At 39.7% G+C, this 12496-nt stretch overlaps 1 protein-coding gene across 1 annotated transcript in view; it reads left to right on the forward strand.

Annotated features, from left to right (window-relative positions):
* LOC118541620 (phosphatidylinositol 3,4,5-trisphosphate 3-phosphatase TPTE2-like) overlaps nucleotides 1-12496 on the forward strand; it is an 80374-nt gene that overhangs the window by 50487 nt on the left and 17391 nt on the right. Inside the window, exons 10-12 of the mRNA XM_078070413.1 lie at nucleotides 6891-6952; nucleotides 8287-8367; nucleotides 12359-12464. Coding sequence (XP_077926539.1) covers nucleotides 6891-6952; nucleotides 8287-8367; nucleotides 12359-12464 — 249 coding nt within the window. The remainder of the gene's footprint in view (nucleotides 1-6890; nucleotides 6953-8286; nucleotides 8368-12358; nucleotides 12465-12496) is intronic.

Consider the following 12496-nt stretch of genomic DNA (forward strand, 5'->3'; position numbering starts at 1 on the left):
CAGTCTCACAACCCCAGGACCATTACCTGAGCCAAAATCAAGAGTTGGTTGCTTAACCAGCTGAGCAACCCAGGTGCCCCAGCTCTAATAGTTTGAAATCTTCAGGATTTTCTATACATAGTATCATGTCATCTACAAATAATGACAGTTTTACTTCATTCTTAACAATTTGGATAACTTTTATCTCTATTCTGTCTGATTGCTATGGCTAGGACTTCCAGTACTATGCTGAACAAAAGTGGCAAGAGTGGACATCCTTGTCTTGTTCCTATTAGAGGAAAAGCTCTCAGTTTTTTACCGTTAAGTATGATGTCAGCTGTGAGTTGTTCAGATATGGCCTTTATTATGTTGAGGTATGTTTCCTCTAAACCCACTTTGTTGAGAGTTTTTATCATGAATGAATGTTAAATTTGGTCAAATGCTTTTTCTACATCTATTGAGATGATCATATGATTTTCATTCTTTGTTGATGTAGTGTATCATGTTGGTTGATTTGCAAGTATTGAACCATCCTTGCATCCCCAGAATAAATCCAACTTGATTGTGGTGAATTATCTTTTTGATATATTGTTGAATATGGTTTGCTAATATTTTGTTGAGGATCTTTGCATCCAAGTTCATCAGAGATATTGGCCTGTAGTTTTCTTTTCTTTTCTTTTCTTTCTTTTCTTTTTCTTTTTCTTTTCTTTTTTTTTTTTTTTTTTTTTTGTAGTGTTTGTCTGGTTTTGGTATCAGGGTAATGCTTGCCTTGAAGTATATATTTGGAAGGTTTCCTTCCTCTACTATTTTTTTTAATAGATCGAGGATAATAGGTATTAACTCTTCTTTAAATGGCTAGTGGAATTCACCTGTGAATCCATCTGGTTCTGAACTTTGGTGGTAGTTTTTGATTTCCAATTCAATTTTGTTATTTATAATTAGTCTGTTCAGATTTTCTGTTTCTTCCTCATTCAGTTTTGGAAGATTGTATGTTTCTAGGATTTTTTTCCATTTCTTCTAGACTGATTAATTTGTTGGCATATAATTTTTTTGTAGTACTCTCTTATAATCCTTTGTATCTCTGTGGTGTTGGTTGTTACTTCTCTTTTGCTTCTGATTTTATTTATTTGGGTCCTATCTCTTTTTTCTTGATACGTCTAGCTAAAGTTTTCTCAATTTTGTTTATCCTTTCAAAGAACCAGCTCTGTTTCATTGATCTTTTCTATTTATTTTTAGTGTCTATTTATTTTTGCTCTAATCTTTATTACCTCCTTCTACTAGCTTTAAGCTTGTTTGTTCTTTTTCTAACTCTTTTAAGGCATAAGGTTAGGTTGTTTATTTTAGATTTTTCTTATTTCTGGAGGTGTTTGTATTACTATAAACTTCCCTCAGACAGCTTTTGCTGTCTCCATGAATTTTTTTATTTCCCTTTTGATTTCTTCATTGACCCATTGGTTGTTTACTAACATGTTATTTAGCCTCTATATGTTTGGGTTTTTTCCACTTTTTCTTGTGATTGATTTCTAGTTTTGTAACAATGTGGTCCAAAGATGCATGATGTGACTTCAGTCTTCTTAAATTTAATGAGGTTTATTTTGTGGTCTTCCTGGAGAATTTTCCATATGTATTTGAAAAGAATATGTATTCTGTTGATTTTGGATGGAATGGTCTATATATATATCTGTTATGTCCGTTTGGTCTAATATGTCATTCAAAGATAGTTTTCTAATGCATTTTCTGCCTGGATAATCTCACCTTTGATGTAATTGGGGTGTAAAAGTCTCCTACTAGTATTGTATTACTGTTAGTTTATCCCTTTATGTCTGTTTATATTTGGTTTATCTATTCAGGTGCTCCAATATTGGGTGCATAGATATTTACAATTGTTATATGCTCTTGTTGGATTGATCCTTTTATCCTTAAATAATGCCCTTTTTTGTGTGTCTTGTTACAGTGTTTGTTTTAATGTCTCTTTTGTCTGATTTAAGTATTACCACTCCAGCGTTGTTGTTGTTTTTTTCAATTTCCATTTGCATGAAATACCTTTTACCATCCTTTGATTTCCAATTTATGTCTATGTAGGTCTGAACTGAGTCTCTTGTAGGAAGCATAGATATGGATCTTATTTTTTCATTCTGTCACCCTATGTCTTTGATTGGAGTATTTAAGTCATTTATATTTAAAATAATTATTGAGGGGCACCTGGGTGGCTTAAGCGTCTGCCTTTGGCTCAGGTCATGATCTCAGGGTCCTGGGATCGAGCCCCACATCAGGCTCCCTGCTCAGTGGGGAGCCTGATTTTCCCTTTACCCCGCTCATGTGCTCTCTCTCTCTCACTCTTTCTCTCAAATAAATAAATAAAATCTTTAAAAAATTTTAAATAATTATTGATAGGAGTGAACTTATTGGCAATTTTAAAAATTATTTTCTGGTTGATCTTTGTAGTACTTCTCTGTTCCTTTCTTCTTCTCTTGTTCTCTTTCCTTGTGATTATGACTTTTTGGTGTTATGCTTAGCTTTCTTTCTCTTTATTTTTTGTGTATCTATTATAGGTTTTGGGGGGGTCATGGTTGCCATGAGGTTTGTATATAACATCCCAAGTATGTAACAGTCTGTATTAAGCTGATGGTCACTTAAGTTCAAACACATTCTAAAAGAACGTTTTTACTCCCCTTCCATGTTTTATGTATATGTTGTCATATTTACATCTTTTTATAGTTTTCTTCTAATTATTGCTTTTTTCTTTTCCACTTAAAGAAGTCCCTTTAATATGTCTTGTAAGGCTGGTTTAGTGGTGATGAACTCCTTTACCTTTGCCTGAGAAACTCTATTTCTCCTTCAACTCTGAGTGATAGCCTTGCTGGGTAGAATATTCTTGGTTGTAGGGTTTTTTCCACTCAGCTCTTTGAATGTATCATGCCATTCCTTTCTGACCTGCTGAAATATCAGCCAATAGCCTTAGGGGGTTTTCCTTGTATGTAACTTTTTGCTTCTTTCTTGCCACTTTTAAATTCTCTATCTTTAACCTTTGACATTTTAATTATTATGTATTTTGATTTGGACCACCTTGGGCTCATCTTGTTTGGAACTCTCTGTGCTTCCCGAACCTAGTTGTCTGTTTCCTTCCTCAGGTTAGGGAAGTTTTCACCTATTATTTCTTCAAATAAGTTTTCTGCCCCTTTCTGTTCTCTTCCTGGGACCCCTATAATGGGAATATTTGTTTTCTTGATGTTGTCGAAGGGATCCCTTAACCTACTCTTTTTTTTTTTTAGTTCTTTTATTTGCTGTTCAGCTTGTGTGTTTTCCATTACCATGTCTTTTCAGTTGATGATTTGTTCTCCTGCATCTGCTAATCTGTTGATTCCCTCTAGTGTGTTTTCATTTCAGTTACTGTGTTCTTCAACTCTAGTTGGTACTTTTTTATGTTTTCTATCTCTTTGTTGAAGTTCTCACTGAGTTCTTCCATTCTTCTCTCCAGTCCAGTAAGCATCTTTATGATCATGACTTTAAACTCTTTATCAGGTATATTGTTTATCTCTGTTTCATTTAGTTCTTTTTCTGAGGTTTTTTCTTACTCTTTTGTGTAGAGCATATTCCTCTGTCTCCTTATTGTACTTGACTTTCTGTGTTTGTTTTCATGAATTAGGCAGATCAGCTACTTCTTCTAAACTTTGAAGGAGTGGTCTTGTGTATGGTCATCCCCTGTGTAGACAGTGTGTACCTGGTGACTTTGGCTGACTGGAGCTGTGGATGGCCTGGGCTGTGGGTCCCAGAACACTCCATGCTGGGTTTTCCTGGTAGGATGGCCAGAGCTGTAGTAGGCACTGGCCAGGGTGGCCCCTGGGCTCTCTGCACAGAGGACATCCAGTCAGAATGGCTGAAGCTGAAATGAGTACTGTCCAGGGAGTCCCTGGGCTCTCCATTCAGAGGGTGCTTTGCAGAATGGCTGAAGCTGAAGTAGGTGCAATTAGAGGGATCCTGGCACTGTCCCCACAGAAGGTGCCCTGATGGGGTGGCTGGAGCTGAGGAAGAGGCTGGAGGTCCCAGGGCACTTCATATAAGGGGCACCCTGGTTGGGTGGGTGGACTTAAGGTGGCATGCAGGCCAGGGGGTCCTGGGGTGCTTTTCACAGGGGATGCCCTAACAGGCAGCTATAGCTGAAATGAGTGTGCAGACCAGGGCAGTCCTGGGGATCTCCAGAGGGTGCCCTGAGAGGACAGTTGAAGCTGAAGAGGGTGCAAGTCAGTACCCTGGGGTGCTCCATGCAGGGGTTCTCTGGCAGGTTGTCTGGAGCCAAAGCAGGTGTGAATTGGGTTGTTTCCATGGAGGAGGTGAGTTTGGGATCTTCCTATGTCACCATCTTGGACTGGAATTCCCCTATTTTAGTTACATTTTAGGTGCTTTAAGCAACTCTAAGGGACAAACATACATGCACACTCACACACGTATACACACTACCACTCTCGTGTCAGGAAAATTACCTAAGTCTCTGCTTACAGATTCAAGAATTGGACTATAGATTGTGCATTGTGGGGAGGATGATAGACACACCTGAGAAATAATAAAGTTTAAGGATTGATATAAAAGATCATATAAACTGGCATTAAGATGTCTTTGATGATGTGAAAGTTGCTTAAATCCGTAGAACCTCAGTTTCTCCCTCTTTATGCAAGGTATTTACCTCACAAAGTTGTAAAGATTCTATGAGATCTGCAAAGTATTATCCAAGTGTTAGTTATAATTATGAAATCCAGAACTATATTTTATTTAAAGATGCAAGATGCTTCTTCTGACTTCAGGATAACAAAAGCTCTCTTACAGACTTCCATCTAACCAACTGAGTGAATATTCTGATGTTCTCTATTCCCTCTATAAACACACCTGTGGTATCCATTGGCATGTTGAAAACTTGCAGCTAGTAAGCTTCAATTTAGTGTGCCTATGTGTTTCTGCTTCCACCAGTGTCTGTCAAATAATCAAATATTATATAGATCTGTAAAATGTCAGAGTGAACAGAATGTTAAAATTTTATGAGCCCTTAGTTGAATGTTTCAAGAAGATTCAAAGAAGTTGAGTGGCTACAACCAAAATTGCAGCTGAATTAAATGCAAGGAAGACTAATATAAAACACTGGGAGAAAAATCCCAGTAGTAAAATCTAAGAGGTTTCTTCACCTAGATTGCTCTAAAAAAAAAAATCTGAAACTAGAAATTATAGATGATGCAGTGGTTTATACCATGGACCTGGCCTTTCTAAGAAAGAACTCCAACTGGGAGACTCACACTTAAAAAGTTAAAACCTTTGTCTAATATCAGAAATTTAGTGAATAAGTATACATTTATGTTTTAAGATAAAATATTGAAGGTAAGTATGTATCATTTTTATAATTCCCTGCTGTACCTGACTTGACTGGATGATAGGACATCTCCTGTGTCTGTGATTGTATATAGCCACAAGGACAGAGAACCTGCAAAAATGTTTTTCAGATGGGAAAGTACCAGTTATAGAGACCCAGAGATGTCCTCCAGACAGAATTGAAATGTTAACAGTCTATACCACTGAGAACTGGGTTGTTAATAGTCATGATTTCCATTAGCAAGAAGCCTTTATATATCACAGATTGAGGTGGTAAAAAGTCTTTTTTGGAAGTACTTGGCTTAGAATGTTTTTCAAACTATGGGTTGCAAAATAAGTTTAGTTGTTCGTTGAAAAAAAAAAGGGATAGAATAGAAAATAGAATGTATCTGAAGTTAAAAGGGTAAGCTTGAAATTACACCAAGTAAGTTCAGCATACACTGGCTAAGACAAAAGCTACAGATAACTGTAGAAATAAAAGAAGCACCATATTTTTTAAATCAAATTTTGTATAGCAGGGCAAAAATACAAACTAGAATAAGACATAAACTTTGAGGATGAAATGACATGAAATCAAGGGTTTGCTTTTAAAATGCTATAGGGGGCCCCTGGGTGGCTCAGTTGGTTAAGTGTCCAACTCTTGGTCTCAGCTCAGATCTTGATCTCAGGGTCATTGGTTCAAGTCCTGCACTGGGCTCTGTGCTGGGTGTGGAACCTACTCAAAAAAAAAAAAAGTTTAAAAAATGAAATGCTGTAGAAGAAGACAGGAAGAAAAACAGGGAGGGAGGGAAGAGGAGAGAAACAAGTACAGCAATATAATATACTCTGGGAAGCATATATGGGGTTCGTTATACTGTTCTCTTTACCTTCATGTATGTTTTGTAAACGCACTAAAGACTCAAAAATAGAAGAAAAATGGGTGTTATAAATGCTGTGTCATGTTTTGGGTTCTGATCATGTTTTATCTTTTATAGGTACTTTTATTTATGTTAGTTAGTAAAACAGGGTGTGTAATTAGTTCTTAATTGGTAAGTAGCTCTTGCGCTCTAGAGTCCTAGAGTAGACCTCACTGCCTCCGTTCCCACAATCCCCAGCAGTAGTGATTCAAGAACAATATACACGTGCGCCTGTGTCTTCGTGCCCACAGGGCAGAATTCCAGGTACAACCTCAGAGCAGTGAAACAGCTTTGGCTAGTCCTGAATTAAAATCTTTTGAACAAGCACTTCCAGAGTGAAAGAAAATCGATGCAAAATGAGCTCTTTGAATATTTTTTTTTTTTTTTAAGATTTTATTTATTTATTTGACAGAGAGATAGAGAGAGAACACAAGTAGGCAGAGTGGCAGGCAGAGGGAGAGGGAGAAGCAGGCTCTCCGCTGAGCAGGGAGCTGGACGTGGGGCTCAATCCCAGGACCCCAGGATCATGACCTGAGCTGAAGGCAGCCGCTTAACCGACTGAGCCACCCAGGCGCCCCTCATTGAATATTTCTGACAGCATCTTTATACCAAGTACTGCCATGAACAGTGGTTCATGGACTAACTTCTTTTCTTTTCCAGGAAGAACTGGAACTATGATTTGTGCCTACCTTATTGCCAGTGAAATATTTATAACTGCAGAGGTATGAAAGACGTTACTACAGACGATCTTGTGCTGATTGAATTTGATAGTTCTGAAACCTCACTGGTAGGATGTTAAGATGATTCTCTGAGTCATGGTACTTAGAGAAGTTGTAATTGGAGATGCACTTATTAGAAAGCCTGGTTTTGATACTTTCTTTATTTTTTTTCAAAATTTTATTTAAATTCTAGTTAGTTAATCTACCATATTTCCTTGTTTAATTTGCACTGGTTAGTAACCTAGGTGCTTCTTACTCTAGGCCAGGACTAGGGTGAGGTCCATGAGACACTCACCTTAGGCACAAAATTTAAGGGAATGCCAAAATTTTCAGTAATTAAGAGAAATAATCTAATGCAGTATTTTTTTAAATCAAAATTAATGCAAAAAAATCCATGATGTCTACAGTAATACCAACATTTTAAATGAAGATAGAGCCTAATAGGGACAGGATTATAATGGGGTAAGGTCAAGCTGTCCAAGTGGAAAACAACTCCACAGTCATAATGCTTCTTACACCTCATTTCATCCCAGCCCCATTCTTATGCCCCCAGATAGGGGACGGTCTCCTTCCTCACAAGAATAATATCAAGACTGGTTTGGTAAGTTCTCCAAAGGACCTCCAACATCCTTAGAAGCACTAGGTAGATAAAAGGTACATTTTCCAATGCATAACAAAGTTACTGGATGTTATTAACCTTTTGTAGTCAATATCTATGGGGTCTGTTGGAGGCTGTGCTCTCTGAAAATTTCTGCAGAGACAGGGTAGGCTATTTCCGGTTCTTAAAGTGGGGTTCTCAGTCTTCTTTCTGCCATGATCGAGCTGAGAAGCTCCCACTGAACGGACGTGCCCAGCAGCTCTGCTCCCTACTTGGCCTGCAGTCTGAGAAGAGAAGCTTCGGGTTGTCTACAGTGCCCCACCCTCTGGTGCCACTATCTGCTTTGTTCCTAATTTTTAACACACAGGTTAGGAAAATGGATGTTCTCATACAGTGTTTTTCAAACTGGGTCCAATCTATCAGTGAGTTGTAAAGTCAACTTATTGGGTTGTGACTAGCGTTTTTGAAAATAAAATGTACTAGATTAGAATAGAAAATATCAAAAGGTCAGTATTGTTTTGTGAAACTTTGGTTTCAGGTGTGTGTGTGTGTGTGTGTGTGTGTGTGTGTGTAAAAAGCCTTGAAATGACTTTTTTTGCTGTTAATTTTAGTTTGAGCAGCCTCTGCCCAAAGGCCGCGGACTTAAGGAAATAATGTGCCTTTAGAACCTTTAAGAATGCCTTACACAGGAAAAAGAAAGTGCAGATGAACCATGATTGCATTGCCCCCTTTTCCGTAGGAGAGCCTTTATTATTTTGGAGAACGGCGAACAGATAAAAGCACCAGCACTAAATTTCAGGGAGTTGAAACTCCTTCTCAGGTAAGTTGTCTTTCTTAAAAGGGGGTTCTTTGGGGAGTTTGGCACCCATTATTTGGTTTCGTTTTGGACTCTTTACCTCTGGTAAAGGGGCAGCTCCACTCTGGTGCCTGTGACTGGCTGGATCCCTCCCAGGACCCGAGAGCCACGCCTCTGAGTCCCCCCGGGCATCCTGCTGTCCGTTTTACATTGGTCACTGCTTACAGAGTTCAAGAGTTGATTCCCTTCCCAAAGTAGGAAGGTCTAATTTCTAAGATTCCAGACTCGAAAATTATGGAAAGTCACTGGCCTTTGATTCCTCTCTGAGAGGAACTGAGTCTTTCACAAACCCCTACTAGGACAGTTCACCTCTTGTAGGACATCACGTGTGTGTGTGTGTCTGTGTGTGTCTGTGTCTGTGTGTGTCTGTGTGTGTGAGAGAGAGAAAGAGACAGAGGAGGGGGCTGCTGTATTTTGAAAGAAAAAAGGGAAATTAAAATCTTTCAAAAACCTATTCTATTCCAGACACTATTGTACTTCGACATACATTATCTCATTTAATACTCAGGAAATCCATGTGAAATACATGCAGTTACCCTATTTTATCCTTTTAAAAATGTTTTATGAATAATTTCAAACATAAAAAGTTGAGACAATCCTATAATGAATCCCCTTATAGTCCTCACAGCACTTCAACCATCATTTTATCATGTTTCATTCATTCCCTCCCTATTCTCCACATACACATACACCCCTTCTCCACAGAACCGTCTAGTGTGGAGGAAATCCCAGTCATCAGATGATTTTATCTCACAAGGATTTTAGTGTGACATTTCACATAGACTCTTGGTGGGGGAGGAGGACACCTTAAAACCATTGATCATATCTAAAAATATTATATCTTAAGGGGCACCTGGGTGGCTCAGTCGGTTAAGCGTCTGACTCTTGATTTCAGCTCAGGGTCATAATCTCAGGGTCATGAGATCGAGCCCTGCAATGGGCTTTACATTCAATGGGGAGTCTGCTTGAGATTCTCTCTCTCCCTCTCCTTCTGCCCCTCCCTCCCTCTAAAACAAATAAATAAATCTTTAAAAAATAAAAATAAATAAAAATAAAAATATTATACCTTAATGATATCTTAATAATATCCAATTTCCATCATTACGTTAAATGTTTCTAAAATTTAGTTTGTTTCAATCAGGATCTAAACAAGGGCCACACATTTCATTTGGTTGCTAGATCTCTTCAGTCTCTTTTAGTTGATAGGTTTCCCACCTCTCTCTTTTATTCCTTGTAATCTGTTTATTCCAGAAACTGGAATATTTATCTTATAGAGTTCACAACATTCTAGACTTTGTTGTAAAAACCATGCTAGGGGTATTATATTCATTATCTCATTTAATATTCTCAAAATCTCAGAGTGGACACCATTACAGTTCCCATTTTACAGGTTGGGAAAGTGAGGTTCAGGGAAACTAACTTGAACCAAGAACTCAAATCCAGCTCTGTCAGACTCTGAAGCCCATTATTTCCCATCCTGTGCACAGCTTCTCTACATTGCCTTTTCTGTATTGCTCCTCAAGCTGAAGTAAGAGCTGGTTAGGAACCCTTAAGTAGACATGGATGTGGCTGTGACTGAAAGTTTGGAGTTAAGTGCTGGGAGCCAGTTAGATACCCTTGGCCTTTGTTAGCAGCACATTGTAACTGCTGACGCTAGATGTTTAGTTTGGGACAAAAGAATGCAGCCTTATCCACTGATACTTTTCTGCCACCCCCAAGCGAAAAAGGAAGAAAAAAAAAGTCAAAGGCCAAAGGCTAAAAGTCATAAACGAACTTACTGAAGCCTAGTCAGGGAATCATGCCCTTTCCATGCTCAAGACCCGTACTGGTTTCTGACAGCCGGTGGCCCTCAAGGTCTTCTACAGTGTGACTTTTCCAACCATTTCTTGCACTATGTGCCTCCCATGTCCCACACACCAACACATTTGGACTGTTCAGGGTTTCCCACCCTGACCACACTTTATATCCACATGCCGCTGCTCATGGAGGCCCCTCTCCAGGAGCCACTTTCCCTCTGAACATAGAGAGTCTCTCGCTTTTTCAGTTCTTACAGCACTTTTTGTTTTTCGGGGGGACTAAGTTACTTCTCACAATTCTCTAGCTGTTTGAAGTGGTGACTTCTCTACCCCTTTTGCAGCCAAGGTCCATGTCTTACCCATCTTAGCACCATTTGCCTCCCAAAGTGTCTCACACAGTATCCCCTTTGTGTGTAGGGAATGCTTACTAGACACATGTTCGTTGTACGAACTTCTGCTCCAAAGCCTTGTTGTCTGAGGCTGTAGGAGAAGGAAGAGTGGGGGCAGAAGCAGCTTGAGGGCCCTGGTGGGTTACAAGACTTCGGTGGAAAGTAGAGAATCTTGGGGCAGGAGCCGAGGGGCTGTTAGATGGAACTCCTTCAAGGATTCTCCCTGCACATCTGCCCTCCCCCCACCACTTCTGCACCCTGCAGTTTCTCTAACTCCAGCCCAGAACTGGTACATACTGGTACATCATAGGCTACAAAGGACTATCTTCTGATTCACTGGACTAACAAGACAAGGACTTGGCCTCAGGTGTGAGTGCTGGGTTGGCAAGGCCCCAGGACAGAGTTCCCTCCATGGGGGGTGGTAAATCGCAGATACTGTCATATTTTGATTGTGCTTTGTGGCCTGCTCTGTGGACTACATTTCATCCATCCCCAAGTTAAGAACTTGCATGAGCCTTTCTTTTGACTGGCCCTTTCCAATGGAAAGTATGGCACTTAATTTTATTAACACTTCCCATTGGGTGGGGGAAAAAAGTCCAGTTGATTCAGTACCATAACTCTTCCACTTCTTTTTTTTTTTTTTTTAAGATTTATTTATTTGAGAGAGAGAGAGTGCACAGGGCGGGGGGGGGGGGGGTGCAGAGGGAGAAGGAGAGAGAGTCTTAAGCAGACTCCCTGTGCTGAACACCCAAAGAAAGTTTCGATCGCATGACCCTGAGATCACAACCTGAGCCAAAACCAAGAGTCAGATGCTTAACCAACTGTGCCACCCATGCACCCCCAGAACTCTTCCACTTCCTGAAGAATCAAGGAGAGGGTCGCCTGGCTGGCTCAGTTGGTAGAGCATGAGACTCTTGATCTCAGGGTTGTAAGTTCAAGCCCCAGGTGGGTATAGAGATTACCTAAAACTTAAAAAAAAACCTTAAAGTCAAGGAGAGCCCTTCTAAGCAGCTTGCTACAGGAGAAGGGCTTCCTTGCCAAAATAGAATTGGGGAAATGGAACGAGAATACAGTCAAGCTGGCCACAGGGATAAGAGCATATTTATCTACCTAGTGGTGTGTGGAGGTCTTCTCGAGTCCTCTCATGACTAGGAGGCTACTCTCTGCCAAACCACAAATCTTCCTTTAACCTAATCACAGCTAAGTCTCCACCCTCAGACTGAGCTTTTCCACAGTTACATTAACTACATCTTGATGTAATGTTGTAGCTCTTTCCGTTGGTTCTGGTTAGGTGCCCTCTCAATCGAAAGTAGCCTATAAACAACACCTGGCTCCCTTCTTGTTCCTTCCCCACAGCACTGAGTTCAGTATTTTTTTTTTTTTAAAAGGTTTTATTTATTCATTTGACAGAGAGACACAGCAAGAGAGGAAACACAAGCAGGGGGGGAGGGGCAGAGGGAGAAGCAGGCTTCCCGCCGAGCAGGGAGTCCGACGCCGGGCTCGATCCCAGGACCCTGGGACCATGACTCGAGCCGAAGGCAGACGCCCAACAACTGAGCCACCCAGGTGCCCCTGAGTTCAGTATTTTTCTCCTAAGGGAGATATTCAGTCATGAGGCAACAAACATAAACATGCCTAGTTATATAATGGCACTCAATAAATGTTTAATTAATGATTCTCCCTAAATTCTATGTGAAAAAAAAAAAAAAGAGGAATGCTGAGTGTAGACTTTTCATCTCCACTTAAATTGAGGCTTCTGTTGTTTTGCAGAATAGATATGTTGGATATTTTGCAGATGTGAAAAATATCTACAACATGACTCTCCCTCCAAGAAAAACACTCAAGATAAAAAAAATCGTTATTTATTCAATTCATGGTAAGTGCTTTATGTGTAATTGGAGAATTGGG

The sequence above is a fragment of the Halichoerus grypus genome, chromosome 4, assembly GCF_964656455.1.
Source record: "Halichoerus grypus chromosome 4, mHalGry1.hap1.1, whole genome shotgun sequence".
Lineage (NCBI taxonomy): Eukaryota > Metazoa > Chordata > Mammalia > Carnivora > Phocidae > Halichoerus > Halichoerus grypus.